The sequence below is a fragment of the Polyodon spathula genome, chromosome 2 (assembly GCF_017654505.1).
Source record: "Polyodon spathula isolate WHYD16114869_AA chromosome 2, ASM1765450v1, whole genome shotgun sequence".
Lineage (NCBI taxonomy): Eukaryota > Metazoa > Chordata > Actinopteri > Acipenseriformes > Polyodontidae > Polyodon > Polyodon spathula.
In genome coordinates, this window is record NC_054535.1 from 65,719 (window position 1) to 84,664 (window position 18,946).

General features: G+C 40.1%; 1 protein-coding gene across 2 annotated transcripts in view; it reads left to right on the forward strand.

Annotated features, from left to right (window-relative positions):
- Positions 1–18,946, forward strand: part of aadat (aminoadipate aminotransferase) — a 36,873-nt gene that overhangs the window by 10,574 nt on the left and 7,353 nt on the right. For both annotated transcript variants that reach the window (XM_041273894.1, XM_041273902.1), the window contains 11 exons: positions 6,007–6,078; positions 6,496–6,664; positions 6,990–7,122; positions 9,643–9,717; positions 10,920–11,129; positions 11,887–11,952; positions 12,508–12,590; positions 13,250–13,346; positions 16,256–16,317; positions 16,453–16,517; positions 17,537–17,643. In XM_041273894.1, coding sequence (XP_041129828.1) covers positions 6,012–6,078; positions 6,496–6,664; positions 6,990–7,122; positions 9,643–9,717; positions 10,920–11,129; positions 11,887–11,952; positions 12,508–12,590; positions 13,250–13,346; positions 16,256–16,317; positions 16,453–16,517; positions 17,537–17,643 — 1,134 coding nt within the window. In that variant the 5' untranslated portion in view covers positions 6,007–6,011. The remainder of the gene's footprint in view (positions 1–6,006; positions 6,079–6,495; positions 6,665–6,989; positions 7,123–9,642; positions 9,718–10,919; positions 11,130–11,886; positions 11,953–12,507; positions 12,591–13,249; positions 13,347–16,255; positions 16,318–16,452; positions 16,518–17,536; positions 17,644–18,946) is intronic.

Sequence of the window (18,946 nt, forward strand, 5' to 3'; positions counted from 1 at the left end):
ATACCCTTAGGCGTCACGTGGGCTCTGTTGATATCGCCGTGAGGCTGTACTGTCGGTAATCTGGAGCCACGACAGCTTTGGTACAGCTTCCAATTTGGTAATGGTTGTCATTCCATTGAAAGGTTATTACCATAATACTGGATTCCCTGAAAGAGAATGACAACCAATACCCTTTGAGGTCATGTCCCCAGCTGACCACTGATTTCGAAAGAAAATGTCGATATGCTACTGTGAGGACGTCCCCCTTCAGCAGGTGGTGTGAGGGACTTCCCCCTCACAGCAGGGCCCTGATAGGACAGCTTTTTTATATATGCTCAGTGATTGGCGGTCACAGAGGGCTCTTCCCATTCGGTAATGGTTGTCATTCTCTTTCAGGGAACCAGGGTTATGGTAATAACCTAATGTTCTGTTTACACCACCACTGGGCTGAAAGAGGCGCTACACTACATAGTACAACTTTTCCAGACATATATACAAATGTAAGTGTAGCTGGAGTAAGACAGACTGCCTTCATATTGCAATGCTATACTCATTATATATAAATGCGTTTAAAGTGTAGCTTTACTCGTTATATATAGATGTGTTTAAAGTGTAGCTGGAGTAAGACAGGCCGGCCAATGTCGACCCAAGGGACTTTTTTGACCTGAAAAAAGAAACAAGGACCAGGGGTCAGAAATGGAGATTAGACAAAGGGGCATTCAGAACAGAAAATAGGAGGCGCTTTTTCACGCAGAGAATCGTGAGGGTCTGGAACCAACTCCCCAGTAATGTTATTGAAGCGGAGACCCTGGGATCCTTCAAGAAGCTGCTTGATGAGATTCTGGGATCAATAAGTTACTAACAACCAAACGAGCAAGATGGGCCGAATGGCCTCCTCTCGTTTGTAACCTTTCTTATGTTCTTCTGCCGGTATGTTGCAATATTATCAGTCGCTTGTGCTAAACAAACTTGTGTATATGTGTTTCTTTAATAATGGTAATTGGGGAAGTCAGGTCTGTGTATTGTTACAATTTTTGCTTCATCCTTTTAAGTGATATCTAAAGAGTTTGCCTTTTAGTTAAAGTAAGAGTAAGGAAGATCTGATTTAAGTATTGCACATACTAGAGGACTGGCTTTTACAGTAATGACAGTTGACAGGACTTTGTGATGGGTGATTGTGAAGGTTATGCTCTTAAATTTCAATTATATTAAGTGTTTTACTAAGTAATAATATTTTGCACAAAAACATGCATCTAAAACAATGCATTAGTCAGAAGTAGCCCATTTTTATTACCCTGTAGACACTGTTGCAGGAGAGCCGGTTATTGTTTGCACTCTGGTGTACCAGATGAGTTGAGACTAATTCTAAGAGATACATTGGGACAGTTTCCATGAAAACATAAAAATAAGTCTCACATTTTTCTCCCTCTGTTTTGGCAGTACCTTTCGTTCCAAATGCAAATAACCTAATTAATATTAAAATACGGGATGGCATAATGAAATGTTAGTGTCTGAGCCTTGTGCAACTACTGCTATTGTACAGCTTTCTTAAACCGGGAACTTAAACCAAAGCACTTTCCATAAGAAAGCGCTGTGTGCTATCCTTGTGCCTGCATATGTATTAGAAACCTAGTATAGATGTACATGTATAATATATACATGTTTTCTACAGAACCATAGCTTCAACAGAGCTGAAAACGTTATAATAATTGTCCAGTCAGAATGTTAAGTACAGTCATTTTGTTAAATATAGCTGGTATATAATATCTACAATAGGCTACCCTACTCGCCTGCATTCCTCACTTATAAAGATGTTCTTAATAATAATAATAATAATAATAATAATAATAATACATTAATTCAGATTTCACAGGGATGTTGCAAGGCTTCAAGGAGGCCATTAGGCCCATCTTGCTCGTTTGGTTGTTAGTTAATGATTGATCCTAGAATCTCATCAGCAGCTTCTTGAAGGATCCCAAGGTGTCAGCTTCAACAACATTACCGGGGAGTTGATTCCAGACCCTCACGATTCTCTGTGTGAAAAAGTGCCTCCTATTTTCTGTTCTGAATGCCCCTTTGTCTAATCTCCATTTCTGACCCCTGGTCCTTGTTTCTTTTTTCAGGTCAAAAAAGTCCCTTGGGTCGACATTGTCAATACCTTTTAGAATTTTGAATGCTTGATTTAGGTCGCCGCTTAGTCTTCTTTGTTCAAGACTAAACAGATTCAATTCTTTTAGCCTGTCTGCATATGACATGTCTTTTAAACCCGGAATAATTCTGGTTGCTTTTCTTTGCACTCTTTCTAGAGCAGCAGTATCTTTTTTATAGCGAGGTGACCAGAACTGCACACAATATTCAAGATGAGGTCTTACTAATGCATTGTATAGTTTTAACATTACTTCCCTTGATTTATATTCAACACTTGTTCACAATGTATCCGATCATCTTGTTGGCCTTTTTTATAGCTTCCCCGCATTGTCTAGATGAAGACATTTCTGAGTCAACAAAAACTCCTAGGTCTTTTTCATAGATTCCGTCTCCAATTTCAGTATCTCCCATATTATATTTATAATGCACATTTTTGTTTCCTGTGTGCAGTACCTTACACTTTTCTCTATTAAATGTCATTTGCCATGTGTCTGCCCAGTCCTGAATCTTGTCTAGATCATTTTGAATGACCTTTGCTGCTGCAACAGTGTTTGCCACTCCTCTTATTTTTTTGTCGTCTGCGAATTTAATAAGTTTGCTTACTATACCAGAATCTAAATCATTAATGTAGATTAGGAATAGCAGATGACCTAATTCTGATCCCTGTGGTACTCCATTAGTTACCACACTCCATTCTGAGGTTTCTCCTCTAATCAGTACTTTGTTTTCTACATGTTAACCACTCCCTAACCCATGTACATGTGTTTCCTTGAATCCCAACTGCGTTCAGTTTGAGAATTAATCTTTTATGCGGGACTTTGTCAAAAGCTTTCTGGAAATCTAAATAAACCATGTCATATGCTTTGCAATGATCCATTATCGATGTTGCATCCTCAAGTTGTCTTGTTTGAACAAATTTGTGGAACTCACAGTTTGTTTTCTGTACCCAAAGGAAAGGGTACAAAATATTACAAAGTGCTGAAAATTTATCACGACCCTCTTTATTTTCGTTGTAAAAACTGTACATAAGCCCATGTCGTAGTCTCCTACAAGCATAACAATGTTTTTATGTAATTTGAAACCGCCTCATAAAGGCGCAGTGGTCTTTCAAATGGCTGTCAAAGTTTTTACCGTTTACTTTGCTACAAGTCATAAACCACACTACACACTCTAATATATATTATATTTTACACATATAGATATAGATATATGATATATCAATATAAAGATATATATATAATATATATATATATATATCTATATATATATATATATATATCTATATATGGACTGACATATCTGTTACCAATGGTGCAAAGCGAATTTAAATGTAGTCCTGATATTTCACAGCCAGATCTCAAGGTCATTTAATCCCCAAGTTACGCACTGTGAGTAAAACATTACCTTGGTCATGTGTTTCTGCAAATACCCAGGCAGGCTATAGGCTGTCCCGTCATTTCTCTGCTGCATGCAGTATATTCACAACTGACTGTTGAGACACCAGGAACCAACAAAGTGCAAGAAGCTTGAAAAATTGCAGTGCATATTCCTTACACATTCAGTTTAAAACACCCAGTACACAGCTTATCTGGAGCACTGTGCACACTGAAAACAAGCAATCTTGCAATCTTGATTTTTTTAAAAAAAAAATTATATATATTTAAATATTCATTCTTCAGCTTTGAGTTAGTACTTGGTGGAAGCACCTTTGACAGCAGTTTGTGAGTCTGTTGGGATAGGTCTCTACCAACTTTGCACACCTAGATTTGGCAATATTTGACCATTCTTCTTCACAAAACTGTTCAAGCTCTGTCAAGTTCCTTGGGGATCGTTGATGAACAGCAATCTTCAGGTAATGCCACAAATTTTCGATTGGATTTAGGTCGGGGCTCTGACTGGGCCACTCAAGGACATTTACCTTTTTGTTCCTTAGCCACTCCAGTGTAGCTTTGGCCGTGTGCTTTGGGTCGTTGTCATGCTGAAAGGTGAACTTCCGTCCCAATTTCAGCTTTCTTGCAGAGGGCAGCAGGTTTTCCTCAAGGACTTCTCTGTACTTTGCTCCATTCATTTTCCCTTCTATCCTGACAAGTGCCCCAGACCCTGCCAATGAGAAACATCCCCATAACATGATGCTGCCACCACCATGCTTCACAGTAGAGATGGTGTTCTTTGGGTTGTGTTAGGTTTGCACCAAACATAACGCTTTGCATTTAGGCCAAAAAGTTTTTGTCAGACCACAAAACTTTTTGACACATGGCTACAGAATCACCAGAGTGTTTTTTTGCATACTTCAAAAGGGATTCAAGGTGGACTTTCCTGAGTAATGGCTTCTTTCTTGCCACCCTACCATACAGGCCAGGTTTGTGGAGTGTCTGAGATATTGTTGTCACATGTACACTTTGACCAGTCTTGGCCATAAAAGCCTGTAGCTCTTGCAAAGTTGTCACTGACCTCTTGGTAGCCTCTCTGATCAGTCTGCTTCTTGCTTGGTCATCCAGTTTGGAGGGATGGCCTGATCTAGGCAGGGTTTTTTTGGTGCCATACACCTTCCACTTCTTAATAATCATCCTGACCTTTGCTCCAAGGGATATTCAAGGCCTTTGATATTTTTTTTATACCCATCCCCTGATCAGTGCCTTTCAACAACTTTGTCCCGGAGTTCTTTTGAAAGCGCCTTGGTGCTCATGGTTGAGTCTTTGCTTTGAAATGCACTACCCAGCAGTGGGAACCTACAGGAACTGCTGAATTTATCCGAAATCATGTGAATCACTAAAATTTAACACAGATGGATGCCACTTAACTTGGTGTATGATTTTGAAGGTAATTGTTTACACCTGAGCTAATTTAGGATTGCTATTACAAGGGGAGTGGACACTTATCCAATCAAGCTATTTCAGGTTTTATTTTTAATTTTATTTTCTACAAATTTCTAGAATATTTTTTGTGGGGTAGGATGTGTAGATAAATGAAAAAAAAAAAACTATTTTAATGCATTTTAATTCCAGGCGATAAGGCAACAAAAGGTGAAAAATTTGAAAGGGGGTGTAGACTTTCTATAGGCACTGCATATTAATGTCTCTGCAGAGTTAGAAAGTAGTAACGTCAGTGACATGTAAATCATGTATCGTTTGCTCGACGACGCTTGTAGATACGAGGTTGGTCACTCACTCAAAAATCTCTTCTTCCTTCAGCTTGACCGCTAATAATTCTCTGCATCACATTTCTCTTACAATTTGTTTTAACAACTTGTTATTGAAACAAAAGAAGAAACAAACACAGCACATTTCGACTTCTAGTGTGTCTTCATCAGTCTTCATTGTCAAGTCTGAAGGAAGAAGAGATTTTGAGTGAGCGACCAACCTCGTCTCTACAAGCGGCATAGAGCAAACTATACATGGTTTATATGTTTGTATGTCATTGCTGAGAACTACTGTTTGTCTCTGCAGAGACATAAATATATAAAGTGACTTTCGGTCAGCACCTCTTTTTGGAAAATGCTTTGTGTGTGTGTGTGTGTGTGTGTGTGTGTGTGTGTGTGTGTAGATATATATATATAAATAAGACATTCATTGATGCATTGAAAATATAAGTTTTAGACTGCTTCTCTGGTTTTGTATTTAAATGTTTTACTTGATTTCCACCTGCCCCTGAACTATAAGTAAAGCTGCAGTGTCTTAGAAGTCATGTTTAGTTTTACACTAAAACTTGACTCTTACCTAGCTTAGCCTTTAGCCCGCAACTTCTTCAGAAAACACAAGTCATAATGCTGAAGCTGATAATGTCAACATGGTTCTAAAAGGTAAACACTTATGTAAAAGAGGTCAAGCTGTATGGGACAGTGCTATGTTATACTTAGATGTAATGCTCCTTGTGTTGCAGGTATCATGAATTATTCCAGGTTTATAAATGCTGTAAGTGCAGCAAGAAAGGCCTCTCCAATACGAATATTAAGTAAGTTTTGTTGGAGGTTGATGTTGTGATATTGTTTTTCTGTTTGTTTTTGAGTTACAGTTTCTGTTCCTGTTCATGTTATAGATCTCATCATGGAGAGATTTAAGGAAGGCAGTGCATTTATTTGCTTTGCTTTTTTCTTCATCAGTTTTTTTTTTTTTTTAGTATCGCCGCTATTGCTTGCTAAATGAGAAACACTGCTTTAACAGTATGGCGTAATCGCAAGATTTCTGGAAATTAGAATGTTCTGCTTTATAAATGTGGCACGATCCTTTGGTGTTGTGTGAACTGTACATCCTTACATAAATCTGAATAGAACAATCCCATGGAGATTGCACTTTTTTAATTAATCTAAATAGTTTTTAGATGCCATAAACTTGTGCTTGACTTAGTTGGTCCTGTTTGTTTGTTATCTAGCTGAACTGCAGCAGAGATCCTCACCATCACTCATCTCGCTTGCTGCCGGAGCTCCTAATGCAGACACCTTCCCATTTAAAAGTGCCAGCATCTCTCTGGAGAACGGCAGCAGTATTGACTTTGATGAGGTCCTTATGAAGAGAGCTCTTCAATACTCTGCATCACCTGGGTGAGTACAGACAAGAAATACAATCCAGGTGCTTTTGATAACTCCAAGGCCAGACAAACTGGGGCTTGTATTTAAAGCCACAGAGTTGGTTAGCTGGTTGCTCTGAATGTGCTGAATATTTAACATCTTGAGTCAGATGCAGTGTTCAGAGCAGCAGGGTGATGTGCTAACCCTACATGTGATCGGAACTGTGTGTAGATACTCCACTCCGGTCACCGGAGATACTGTGCTCACAGAGATTACGCAACCACAGTATTCCACCATAACTAGATTATCACAAGACACAGGACCAAAAGTTGTTGTTTTTTTCTCACTTGTCTTGAAGAATTCCAGAATTACTTTCATGGATGAAGGACCTTCAGAAAAGCCTCCACAACCCGCCAACGGCCAGCTTCAGCCCTGAAAGGTCGCAGCTGGAGATGTGTGTCACCACTGGCAGCCAGGAAGGACTGTGCAAGGTGATATTATCGAGAATTGTTGATTTTAGTGACTCTGGTCAGCTCTGCTGTCCAGCTCCCCCCCCCCCCCCCTCCCTTTAACCCTTAACGTTAGCCAAGCTTTCACTCAAAAACAGTTTGTGCTGCAAACTTGTGGGAGGTGTCATTTTATTGGAGATCGCACAGCAAATCCATTTGAAAGAAAACAAAAGGAAGTTAAAATCTAAATCTAAAAATCTCAAAAAATTACTAAGAAAAGGTCAAGGTGTCTGCTTCGTCTGTGCAGAATTTCAGGAAGTAACCCCCTCCCCCATTTCTAGGAAACCTGAATAATCTTCAGGTAACAAACATTTAATTTGAATCAGATGCCATGGGTAAATGAAGTCATCAGTGGACAAATAAATCTAGCCCCTTTGATGCCAGGTGAACAATGAACACTTTTGTGTGACATGGAGATGCTACTAGCACTGCTGTTATAGTAATGAAGTAGAGTATGGATGATGTGAATCAAGGTTTTGCACTCAATTCAGAATTTGAGTTCTTCCCATTGATGTAGAATATAATAGGTGCCAGGAATTCTTTCAATCCAAACTCCTCCCCCAAATGAAGGAAACACCTACCCCCTGAGGAAGATTCATTACTTCAGTGATGGTTGAGCTGCCCAGTACAAAACCCGGTTCAGTTTCATACATCTCTGCCTCCATAAACTGGACTTCAGCTTGGATGCAGTACAGAGTTGTTCTGCAATTCTGCAACTTCACAAAGGCCCTTGTGATGGTATTAGGGGAGCAGTCAAGCCAAAGACTTCAAAAACAAGCTTGCAGCGTCCATCTGATGGGCAGATTGTACCCCCTGAAGACATGTATTCATTCTGAAAGTGCCTTCAACAGCATGACCTTCATCTTTGTATCTGGAAAAGTCATCATGACCAATGCTGAACACTTCAAGTCTGCATTAACTGTAAAGGGCACTAAATGCCTGCATAGATTCATCCCCGTTTCCCAGTCTCAGCTGCAAGTCTCTTCCGTCTCTATAAGTGAAACAGAGTCTGAGTATCTCCTGGGGTGGCTCCGATGAATCCACAGCTCAGGAAGAAGATGCAGTTTTATATCAGAGAGGAAGTTTTGTTTCTGTCATCGATGCAGATACGTATTGGATGGGTCTGATTGAAAATGTCTCTGAGGAATCGGGGGACTTTATATCCAATGCATGCACCCTGGCGGGAAATCACAACAGTGTCACTGGCCAGAGAAGAACATAAGAAAGTTTACAAACGAGAGGAGGCCGTTCGGCCCATCTTGCTCGTTTGGTTGTTAGTAGCTTATTGATCCCAGAATCTCATCAAGCAGCTAATTCACCCCAAGGTAAAAGGTAAAAAACTTTGTTAAGGTGTAACTTACTTTTGTTTTCTTTCAACTGGATTTGCTGTGCGATTTACAATAAAATGATACCTCCCACAAAGGTTGGTTAACATTAAGGACAATACCCATCAACCACATTTTAACCTCTCTATAACTTTTGACCCCTTTACCTGACCAGTCCAAGAATGTGAGAGCTTGTTTGCCTGAAACAACCCCAAGAACAAAGTTAGTGTAAATGGGAGATGGTAGGGTGTACCATGTTAGGTAATTTGTCACAGAATTACCTGTTGTTTAGTTTCTTAAGCATTCAGAAGATGGTGCTGTATGCAGATTTTGAAAATCCAGCCAAACACATCACAGAGTGAAGCCTTAAAAAAAACAAGAAACTCATTACAACAACCACCATTTCTATTGTAAGATTCTTTCTCCATATTGTAATGACTTGCCATGTGTTTAGCAAATCTGCATATTAGCTCAACATTTAGAATAAAACATTGGGGTTTATCTTCTATACAGTAACAAGGGGCTCATGGGATTGAGAGGTTTATCATCTATACAATAACAAGGGGCTCGTGGGATTGAGAGGTTTATCATCTATACAGTAACAAGGGGCTCGTGGGATTGAGAGGTTTATCATCTATACAGTAACAAGGGGCTCGTGGGATTGAGAGGTTTATCATCTATACAGTAACAAGGGGCTCGTGGGATTGAGAGGTTTATCATCTATACAGTAACAAGGGGCTCGTGGGATTGAGAGGTTTATCATCTATACAGTAACAAGGGGCTCGTGGGATTGAGAGGTTTATCATCTATACAGTAACAAGGGGCTTGTGGGATTGAGAGGTTTATCATCTATACAGTAACAAGGGGCTCGTGGGATTGAGAGGTTTATCATCTATACAGTAACAAGGGGCTCGTGGGATTGAGAGGTTTATCCTCCATTTGGTTATATCCTGAGCCAACAATACATTCTCATACCTGTGAACTCTCCTCTAGGATCTCCACTATAAGTTCTGTGTGGACAGAAAGAGGTGGGTTTAGTGTGCCCCATGCTATTTGGAAGACTGTGGCTGTTTTTTTTTGGTGTGTGTGTGTGTTAAAATATTTGTTTTTCCAAGGTGTAGATTTTTCATTCTTTTGAGAATATCACTGAAAGGTGTTCCTCGTCTCTTTCTTCCAGGCGTTTGAAATGATTATAAACCCTGGGGACAATGTTCTCTTGGATGCACCGACGTATTCCGGAACACTAGCTGCTGTAAGTGGCTTTTTATTTGCTTGTTAGAAATGTTTTTAGAGCAATAAGTTCTGTAGATGTCAATGTAAAGGTGCATATTACACAAGCATGCTTGCACATTATTGACAGGCTTTGCGTTTGCTTCAGTGTAACTGTGGTACTTTCATTTGTACATTTCTTTCACACCCTTATCAACCCTGAATCTTTGGGAGCCCCATCTGCATTGTACTGTTACAGCCCACTGCCCTGAGATCTGAGGGGTGACCCTCAATCAGCATGGGGTTTACTTAACATTTTATCAGCAATACTGTGCATACCTTTTGAAAGTACTTCAGGTAATGTGACCTGCTATTTTATAGGGCTCGCAGTTTCCTATATAAAAGATGCACCCATTAAGGTAAACATCCATTAAAGTAAGACCTCATCTTGAATATTGTGTGCAGTTCTGGTCACCTCACTATAAAAAAGATTTTTTTTCAGTCTTGAACAAAGAAGACTACGTGGCAACCTAATTCAAGCATTCAAAATTCTAAAAGGTATTGACAGTGTCGACCCAAGGGACTTTTTCAGCCTGAAAAAAGAAACAAGGACCAGGGGTCACAAATGGAGATTAGACAAAGAGGCATTCAGAACAGAAAATAGGAGGCACTTTTTTTACACAGAGAATTGTGAGGGTCTGGAATCAACTCCCCAGTAATGTTGTTGAAGCTGACACCCTGGGATCCTTCAAGAAGCTGCTTGATGAGATTTTGGGATCAATAAGCTACTAACAACCAAACGAGCAAGATGGGCCGAATGGCCTCCTCTCGTTTGTAAACTTTCTTATGTTCTTATGCATTTGTTTTTGTTCTTTTGTTTTTGTATTTGTTTGAAGCTAATAGTGAACATTATTTACAGAATGTTCCTTCTAGATATTTCTAGAACATTCCTTCTCGATATTTCTAGAATGTTCCTTCTCGATATTTCTGTACATTCCCACATTCCTCCTCAAAGGGTCACACAAAGGAATATAGAGACATTGAAACCTGGATTGGCTATCACTACATTCATAGGCATTGTGGTTCATTACATGGCAGCGCTTCACCTGGAGCCTCATACTATGGGTTGTGGTCTTTTAAGGTTCAGATTCATATTTGTTACAGTTTTCCATATCTGTATGATGATCAGCACACCCATTGAAATATATTGCTTTTAATTTCAGTTTTTGTTCTATCTTTTGTCAGCTTAAACCACTGGGATGCAACATAATTAACGTCCCCAGCGATGAGTATGGAATAATTCCCAAAGCTCTGAGGGAAACCCTTTCCCACTGGAGGCTGGAAGATGTTGGGAAACCCAACAATACCGTCCCAAAACTGCTCTATACTATTCCAAATGGGGGCAACCCCACAGGAGCCTCCATGACTACAGAACGCAAAAGAGAAGTCTATCAGGTATCCCACCACTCAATTACACCCTACTCTCATGCAAGAGAGGTCTATCAGGTATCCCACCACTCAGTCACACCCTACTCGCATGCAAGAGAGGTCTATCAGGTAACCCACCACTCAGTCACACCCTACTCGCATGCAGGAGAGGTCTATCAGGTATCCCACCACTCAATCACACCCTACTCGCATGCAGGAGAGGTCTATCAGGTATCCCACCACTCAATCACACCCTACTCGCATGCAGGAGAGGTCTATCAGGTATCCCACCACTCAATCACACTCTACTCTCATGCAAGAGAGGTCTATCAGGTATCCCACCACTCAATCACACCCTACTCACATGCAGCGCCCCTCATTTTATTTTGTATCGGATTGCCTTTCTGCAAAACACAATGCCAGTAGAAAGATTAAACCCCCTGCTTAGAATTATTCACAGACTTATTCACAGCTGCATTACAGCAAACAGTGCACATCTCTGTCAGCTGTTTTTGTTGGTCTGTACTGTGTCTGGAGTCCAGGTTGTTATTCAGTGGAAATGGATCACTTCTTACTAATTCTGATAAGAAATTAATGTTTAAATCTGAGGAATTTGAGCTTTAAAATATGCCGTCTACAATTGCAGAATATATATTTTTTCTCTTTTTATTATCCCTTTATAAGTCTTCTTAGTCATCAAAAAATATGTATATGTCTTTTCCCTTTCTCACTAGGCCCATTTCGAGAACCTATTTATTAATGTACTGTTGTTTTTCTTTAAAAGCTTGCTCAAGACTATGATTTCCTTATAATTGAGGACGATCCCTACTATTTTCTTCAGTTTGAAAAGGTAAATATTTATGTGCCCCATTTAAAAGGCATTTGTGGCTAGTATTTAGGAAATGTTAAATTTCTGTATAGTTTTCAAATAATATTTATTTAGGTTAGGCTGTTATTCTTTTATCTTGTACAGATGTACAGTCAAGACGTTATTACTGTATGTTTTACTGTGAATTGGGCATACATGTAAAAGGTTTGAGTAACATTTCGAAAACTATGTTTGTTAAAGAGCCTCATGTGATTTATCAGGTTGATCCATCTGGTAAAATGACAAGTTGGAAGTGAAATCATTTCTGAATTTCTTTTTCTACAAAGTCAAGTTCAAATTTGAATGGTCCAAAACGGCTCAGAATTCATCTGAGAGCATGTAGCGCTGCCCCGCGACCCCCAGCACTACACCCCTGTGTACAGCCCAGAGCTTTGGAGGGCCTCGGTGGGCCCCTGGCCAAAAAATTGGTTTTGACCTCGAAGTTTCAGTCAATGATCATTGACCACTTTCACCATGTGTGCTATTCAGAGGTCATCACAACAGAAAAGAAGCTTCATCGTTCTTTCTTTCTTCTAGCCTTGGGTGCCAACATTTCTATCAATGGACGTTGATGGTAGAGTTATAAGAACTGATTCATTTTCTAAAATCCTGTCCGCTGGGTAAGTGATCTGCATTTTAACAGGAACCTCTTGCTGAGCTTGAATTCAATGTGGGGTCTCTCCACTGCTCTGTGCAATGACAGTATCAGCTTGCATAATTCAGTGATTTCTGCATGCTGTAGCATTCAGTAAATAGAGGAAATAACAGCAGTTCAAGTACCACCAGTTGTGTAAAACAGTCTGTAATGAAATTGGAATAAATAAAATGTGTTTACCCTTATTATGTTACCTGTGGTGTGACCTGTGCAGAATATTCTACTGATGCCGGCTGCTTGGAAAGAGTTGCTGTTGCATCTGCAATTTTTCATTGACACAAAAGAAAATAGCATTTCCTGTTCATTGGACATTGCTCTGATTACTATAGTGGTGCTCCATTAGCACAAGGACCTGGCTTTGAGTCGGGCCTGTGTACAAGGTCCAGAATTCAACATGTGTGTGAGGTGTCAGCATAGATCTGGAATAGTGTGCACAAAGGTACTGTCTGCAGCTCCAAGCCACTGCTGAGATCCAGACTGGCAGAACCTGGCTGACTTCACTGCTCTTAAACAAGACAACAGATGGAACCGTCATTCATCTAAAAATATCCCAGAAATAACTTGAGGGTTAAAGTCATATGAGTACAACCAATAATAATCTTTTTTTTTCTTCTTCTTTCTTAGTCTAAGACTGGGATTTGTGACTGGACCAAAACCCCTTATTGATAGGATAGTCCTCCACATTCAGGCATCTACAATGCACACCAGCACCTTCACACAGGCAAGTGGCACAGAGGGAGCCTATTCACAAAATGAACCATGCTTTTAAATAAGCACTTGAAAAAGTTTTCAAAACTAGAAGCTACAATGGAATTTAGCAAAATGAATGAATAAGGCCTGTGTTCCCAAATAAATAACACTGTGAGCCCCACAGTCATCCAGGTTTTCTTGAAAGTATCACATCTCTTCTGTACAACAAACCAATGTCACCAGTTCACTGTTCACCCATCAAGTCTTGAGGTAAAGTAGCAACTTTAATTCTTCATTTGGAATAAGTGTGATTTAAGTATAAGGGGGTCCCCTCTTCTGGCTGTCTGTATGGACCCCTGTGGCAAAGTGACCCGCACATTTGTGTATTTTGTGTTGTATGTGGTGTGTTAATGTTGGTGTATAGTCATTGGTACATAGGATATAAACGGGTCTGTGTAACACAAGTGTTTAAAATGTATATTTGTATTTAGGCACGAGGATTGCACAGCACTTCATGTGCAAGTAAAATGTAATAATATGTGAGCACGGGGAATTGCACTTTATTAATTCACGTGCAGTTGTACCGCGACTCCAATTGAATGATTGATTAGCAATCGAGTCTCGGTACAGCTGCATAAAAGCAGCATGTTTTCACCCACTCGGGGTTGTGTGTTCGGTGAGTGGAGAACAGGATTGGAGACGGAGGTAAATAATAATAATAATAATAATAATAATAATAATAATAATAATAGTTAATAGTTAAAATATCAGCTCACCGTGTTTGTCTGTGTAGTCCGTTTTGTTTGTCTCTTTAATTTGGCGAAAGTGCCGTGTCCTGTGTTTTTGTTTTTTACAACCTTTTTATTTACTGTTCTGTTCATTCATTAAATGCTGAGCGAAACCAATCGCTCAGCTCCACCCAGCTCCACCTCTCTGTTGTTTATTTCCTGGTTCCTGTTTCTGGTCTGACGTCACTCTCTACAGCCGTCTTTGTGACAACCCCACACCCCCATTACCCGTTCAGGGTGTAGAGAATGGTGTAGACACACACACAAAGGGTTCTCACAATGGTGTAGACACACACACAAAGGGTTCTCACAATGGTGTAGACACACACACGGTTCTCACAATGGTGTAGACACACACACAGGGTTCTCACAATGGTGTACACATACACACAGGGTTCTCACAATGGTGTAGACACACACACACACACACAGTTCTCACAATGGTGTAGACACACACACAAAGGGTTCTCACAGTGGTGTAGACACACATGGTTCTCACAGTGGTGTAGTTACGCACAGGGTTCTCACAATGGTGTAGACACACACACACACACACACACAGGGTTCTCACAATGGTGTAGACACACACACACACACACACGGGGTTCTCACAATGGTGTAGACACACACACACACACACACAGGGTTCTCACAATGGTGTAGACACACACACACACACACAGGGTTCTCACAATGGTGTAGACACACACACACACACAGGGTTCTCACAATGGTGTAGACACACAGTGTCAACAAGAGTGTTACCACAATGGTGTAGACACACCACACACCACACAGTGTGTGTGTGTGTGTGGTGTACTCACATCTCAATGTGTGTGGTGTCCCAACACACATGGTGTTTGTTGGTGTGGGTTCTCACAATGTGTACACACACACACACACACACACACACACACACACACACACACACACACACACACACACACACACACACACACACAGGGTTCTCACAATGGTGTACTAAAGTTATTGAGTACAGTTTACACTTTATTTGTCTAATATTACAACCTAACAGTTACTATTTTTTATTGCAGTGAAACCTTTATATAAACTAAACATTGACATTCTTTAATTTAATGGATATTGAAATGTCTAAAATATGTTTTGTTTAGTTGGAGAAAGAAACTGAACTAATTCTTAAACTGATTAAATGAAATGCTCGCTCCTGCTTTTACAGTCTATTTGTATTACAGTAGAGCCTTAAACAAGCAAAAACACTTGCGAGTTTCAATTATTATTTTTCTCATAAAATCAAAATACTTAAAACATATTATTTCTCTTCAGAGGGTTTTGTCATTATTACTGTAGATCGGAATACGTTTTTAATTTAAAACCTCTATGCTTAATAACAACAGAATCAATAAAATGAAATACGTCTTTTAACTTTCAAATATCATTCTCTCTAAAAAGGGTTACCCTTTTGTTTTTACCAATCTACATTACCTAGCCTCTGTGTTTAGTTCCCCCAGATGCCTCTGTGTTTAATCCCCCAGATGCCTGCTGCTTTCAAGGTTACAGGCTTCCAAGGGCAATAGTCTGACCGGCTTTCAAGACTGTATGTGTTATAATGACAAAGACACATAGACAAGCTTTCCTAGCATTATCACTTGTTCAGTTTTCGTAGTTCAAATCATTGTAACCTGTTTATAATTTGCTGCAATATTATTTATGCTGGTTTTATATTCTTTAAAACACAGTACAATTATTACAATATTCTGACAGTGTCAGTACTGAACTTCTTTCGTTTTTGACTGTAATATGTTCTTTCAACAATAATACTGTTATTTGTATAACAGTTTAATTTATTTTATAATATGTATTTCTAGTTCAGTTACTTCAGTATAACAGTTATTAATATTATTTTACTGAATTAAGTCTGACCCCTTTCTCTGTTCTTACAAAATCCAGTTGAAGCAGGTTTTAAGACATCCTAGCCTTAAAATATATAATAATGATTACCGTCCAAAATATATTGAAGCATTAGCCTGCCCATTCCCTGTACAATAGTATATTTAAGTATTAATTGTTATGCAAAATGAACCTGAATGTTAATTCGCTCTTCCTCTATTCACCACTGCAAGCGCGCACTGATACAAACACACTTTAAATAGGTGGTCTGTTTCGTTTTCAGCTCCTTGTCACACAGCTGCTTCAGAGATGGGGACAGGAAGGGTTCCTTAACCATATTGACAGGTCAGTAGCACCACTGTGAACCACTCCGCTCATTCCTGCATTACGAGACACTACCTAATTCCCTTTTAATAAAACAATGTCATTTTTACCTGTATTGCGTAAATGAACCCTTCTGCTCTCTGTGTTCCACTGCAGTGTTGTGGAGTTCTACAGAAAGCAGAGGGATGCAATGCTTTCTTCTGCAGACAAGTGGCTTCAAGGTTAGTGCATATTAAACAAAGGGGACTGCAGATTAGAGTCGGACTCCCATGATCAGAGCTTAGCACACCACCCATCCCAGCCAGGCCAGGCAGTCGCAGGAAGACATCGTACTGTGCATCTCCAACAGCATGGCTAAACAGCTGATCAGAGTCGGACTCCCATGATCAGAGCTTAGCACACTACCCATCCCAGCCAGGCCAGGCAGTCACATCGTACTGCGTATCTCCAACAGCATGGCTAAACAGCTGATCAGAGTCGGACTCCCATGATCAGAGCTTAGCACACTACCCATCCCAGCCAGGCCAGGCAGTCGCATCGTACTGCGCATCTCCAACAGCATGGCTAAACAGCAGATCAGAGTTGGACTCCCATGATCAGAGCTTAGCACACTACCCATCCCAGCCAGGCCAGGCAGTCGCAGGAAGACATCGTACTGCGCATCTCCAACAGCATGGCTAAACACAGATCAGAGTCGGACTCCCATGATCAGAGCTTAGCACACTACCCATCCCAGCCAGGCCAGGCAGTCACATCATACTGCGCATCTCCAACAGCATGGCTAAACAGCAGATCAGAGTCAGACTCCCATGATCAGAGCTTAGCACACTACCCATCCCAGCCAGGCCAGGCAGTCACATCATACTGCACATCTCCAACAGCATGGCTAAACAGCAGAGCTTACACACCTGGAGCAGTGGATGCTTATCAATGTCTTCTGCAAAAAATGGAAATAACTTCTAGTAGGCAATAAGAACAACAAACCGTTGTGTTTAAAATGTGAGGCGCACATTTATTGTTTTAACTCTTCATAAAACCACAGCAGATCACAAATCAACAGCAGCAAATGTTGAGGACTCTTACTAGTCTATACTAGAGGTACGAAAAACCCTCCACAAAGTGACACAGTAGCGATGGTGGAGCTTCATGCTACCTCTGTTATAATGTAATCCGATGCACGTTCCAACCCTACAGTAAAAGAAGCACAGTGCTTTCAGCTGACTGTCTTTTCTCCTCCTAGATGTTGCTGAATGGCACATGCCTGCGGCTGGCATGTTTCTGTGGATCAAGGTGAAAGGAATTCAGGACACACACAAGCTGATTATGGAGAAAGCATTAGAGAAGGAGGTAAGCTGTCAAGGAATTTCCGGAGAGAGGAAACAAGATTAGGGACTGTCTGTTCCCGGGATGGCTGTACATTGACACACCAATGTGTGTATCTGGGGTGCTGATTGTGTTGGGAAACACCTAGAGCACGTTACGGGGGTGGTGATTGAGAAGTGGGGGTACCATGGACGTTTTCTGCTCGTGTGTGTGTGTGTGTCGTAGTCATATATATATTGTTGGATATATATATATATATATATATATATATATATATATATATATATATATATATATATATATATATATATATATAAGAACATAAGAAAGTTTACAGTTTACAAGGAGGAGGCCATTCGGCCCATCTTGCTTGTTTGGTTGTTAGTAGCTTATTGATCCCAAAATCTCATCAAGCAGCTTCTTGAAGGATCCCAGGGTGTCAGCTTCAACAACATTACTGGGGAGTTGATTCCAGACCCTCACAATTCTCTGTGTAAAAAAGTGTCTCCTATTTTCTGTTCTGAATGCCCCTTTTTCTAAACTCCATTTGTGACCCCTGGTCCTTGTTTCTTTTTTCAGGCTGAAAAAGTCCCTTGGGTCGACACTGTCAATACCTTTTAGAATTTTGAATGCTTGAATTAGGTCGCCACGTAGTCTTCTTTGTTCAAGACTGAACAGATTCAATTCTTTTAGCCTGTCTGCATATGACATGCCTTTTAAGCCCGGAATAATTCTGGTCGCTCTTCTTTGCACTCTTTCTAGAGCAGCAATATATATATATATATATATATATATATATATATATAGCATTGTTGGATTTTAAGATCCAGTGCATTGGCTTGTTATTGTTCTGCACATGACTTTGCGTTTCAGCTGCAGCTTGTAGCATTGGAAACCGATGTTTAAATGTATTCATTTATTCATGTGTTTTGCAAGATAGGAATTAAGGTGTTCATTGCTCATGGAATGAATGTTTCAGAGTTTACCTGTACAGTGGATGAAGCCATTCTAACATTCATCATTCGTATCTCCTCCCATGCCCTCGAACACTCACTCCTCTGCGAAACTGAACATCTTTTCTTGTTTGCCATTTTCTCATGTCAGAATCATAAGAACATAAGAACATAAGAAAGTTTACAAACGAGAGGAGGCCATTCGGCCCATCTTGCTCGTTTGGTTGTTAGTAGCTTATTGATCCCAAAATCTCATCAAACAGCTTCTTGAAGGATCCCAGGGTGTCAGCTTCAACAACATTACTGGGGAGTTGATTCCAGACCCTCACAATTCTCTGTGTAAAAAAGTGTCTCCTATTTTCTGTTCTGAATGC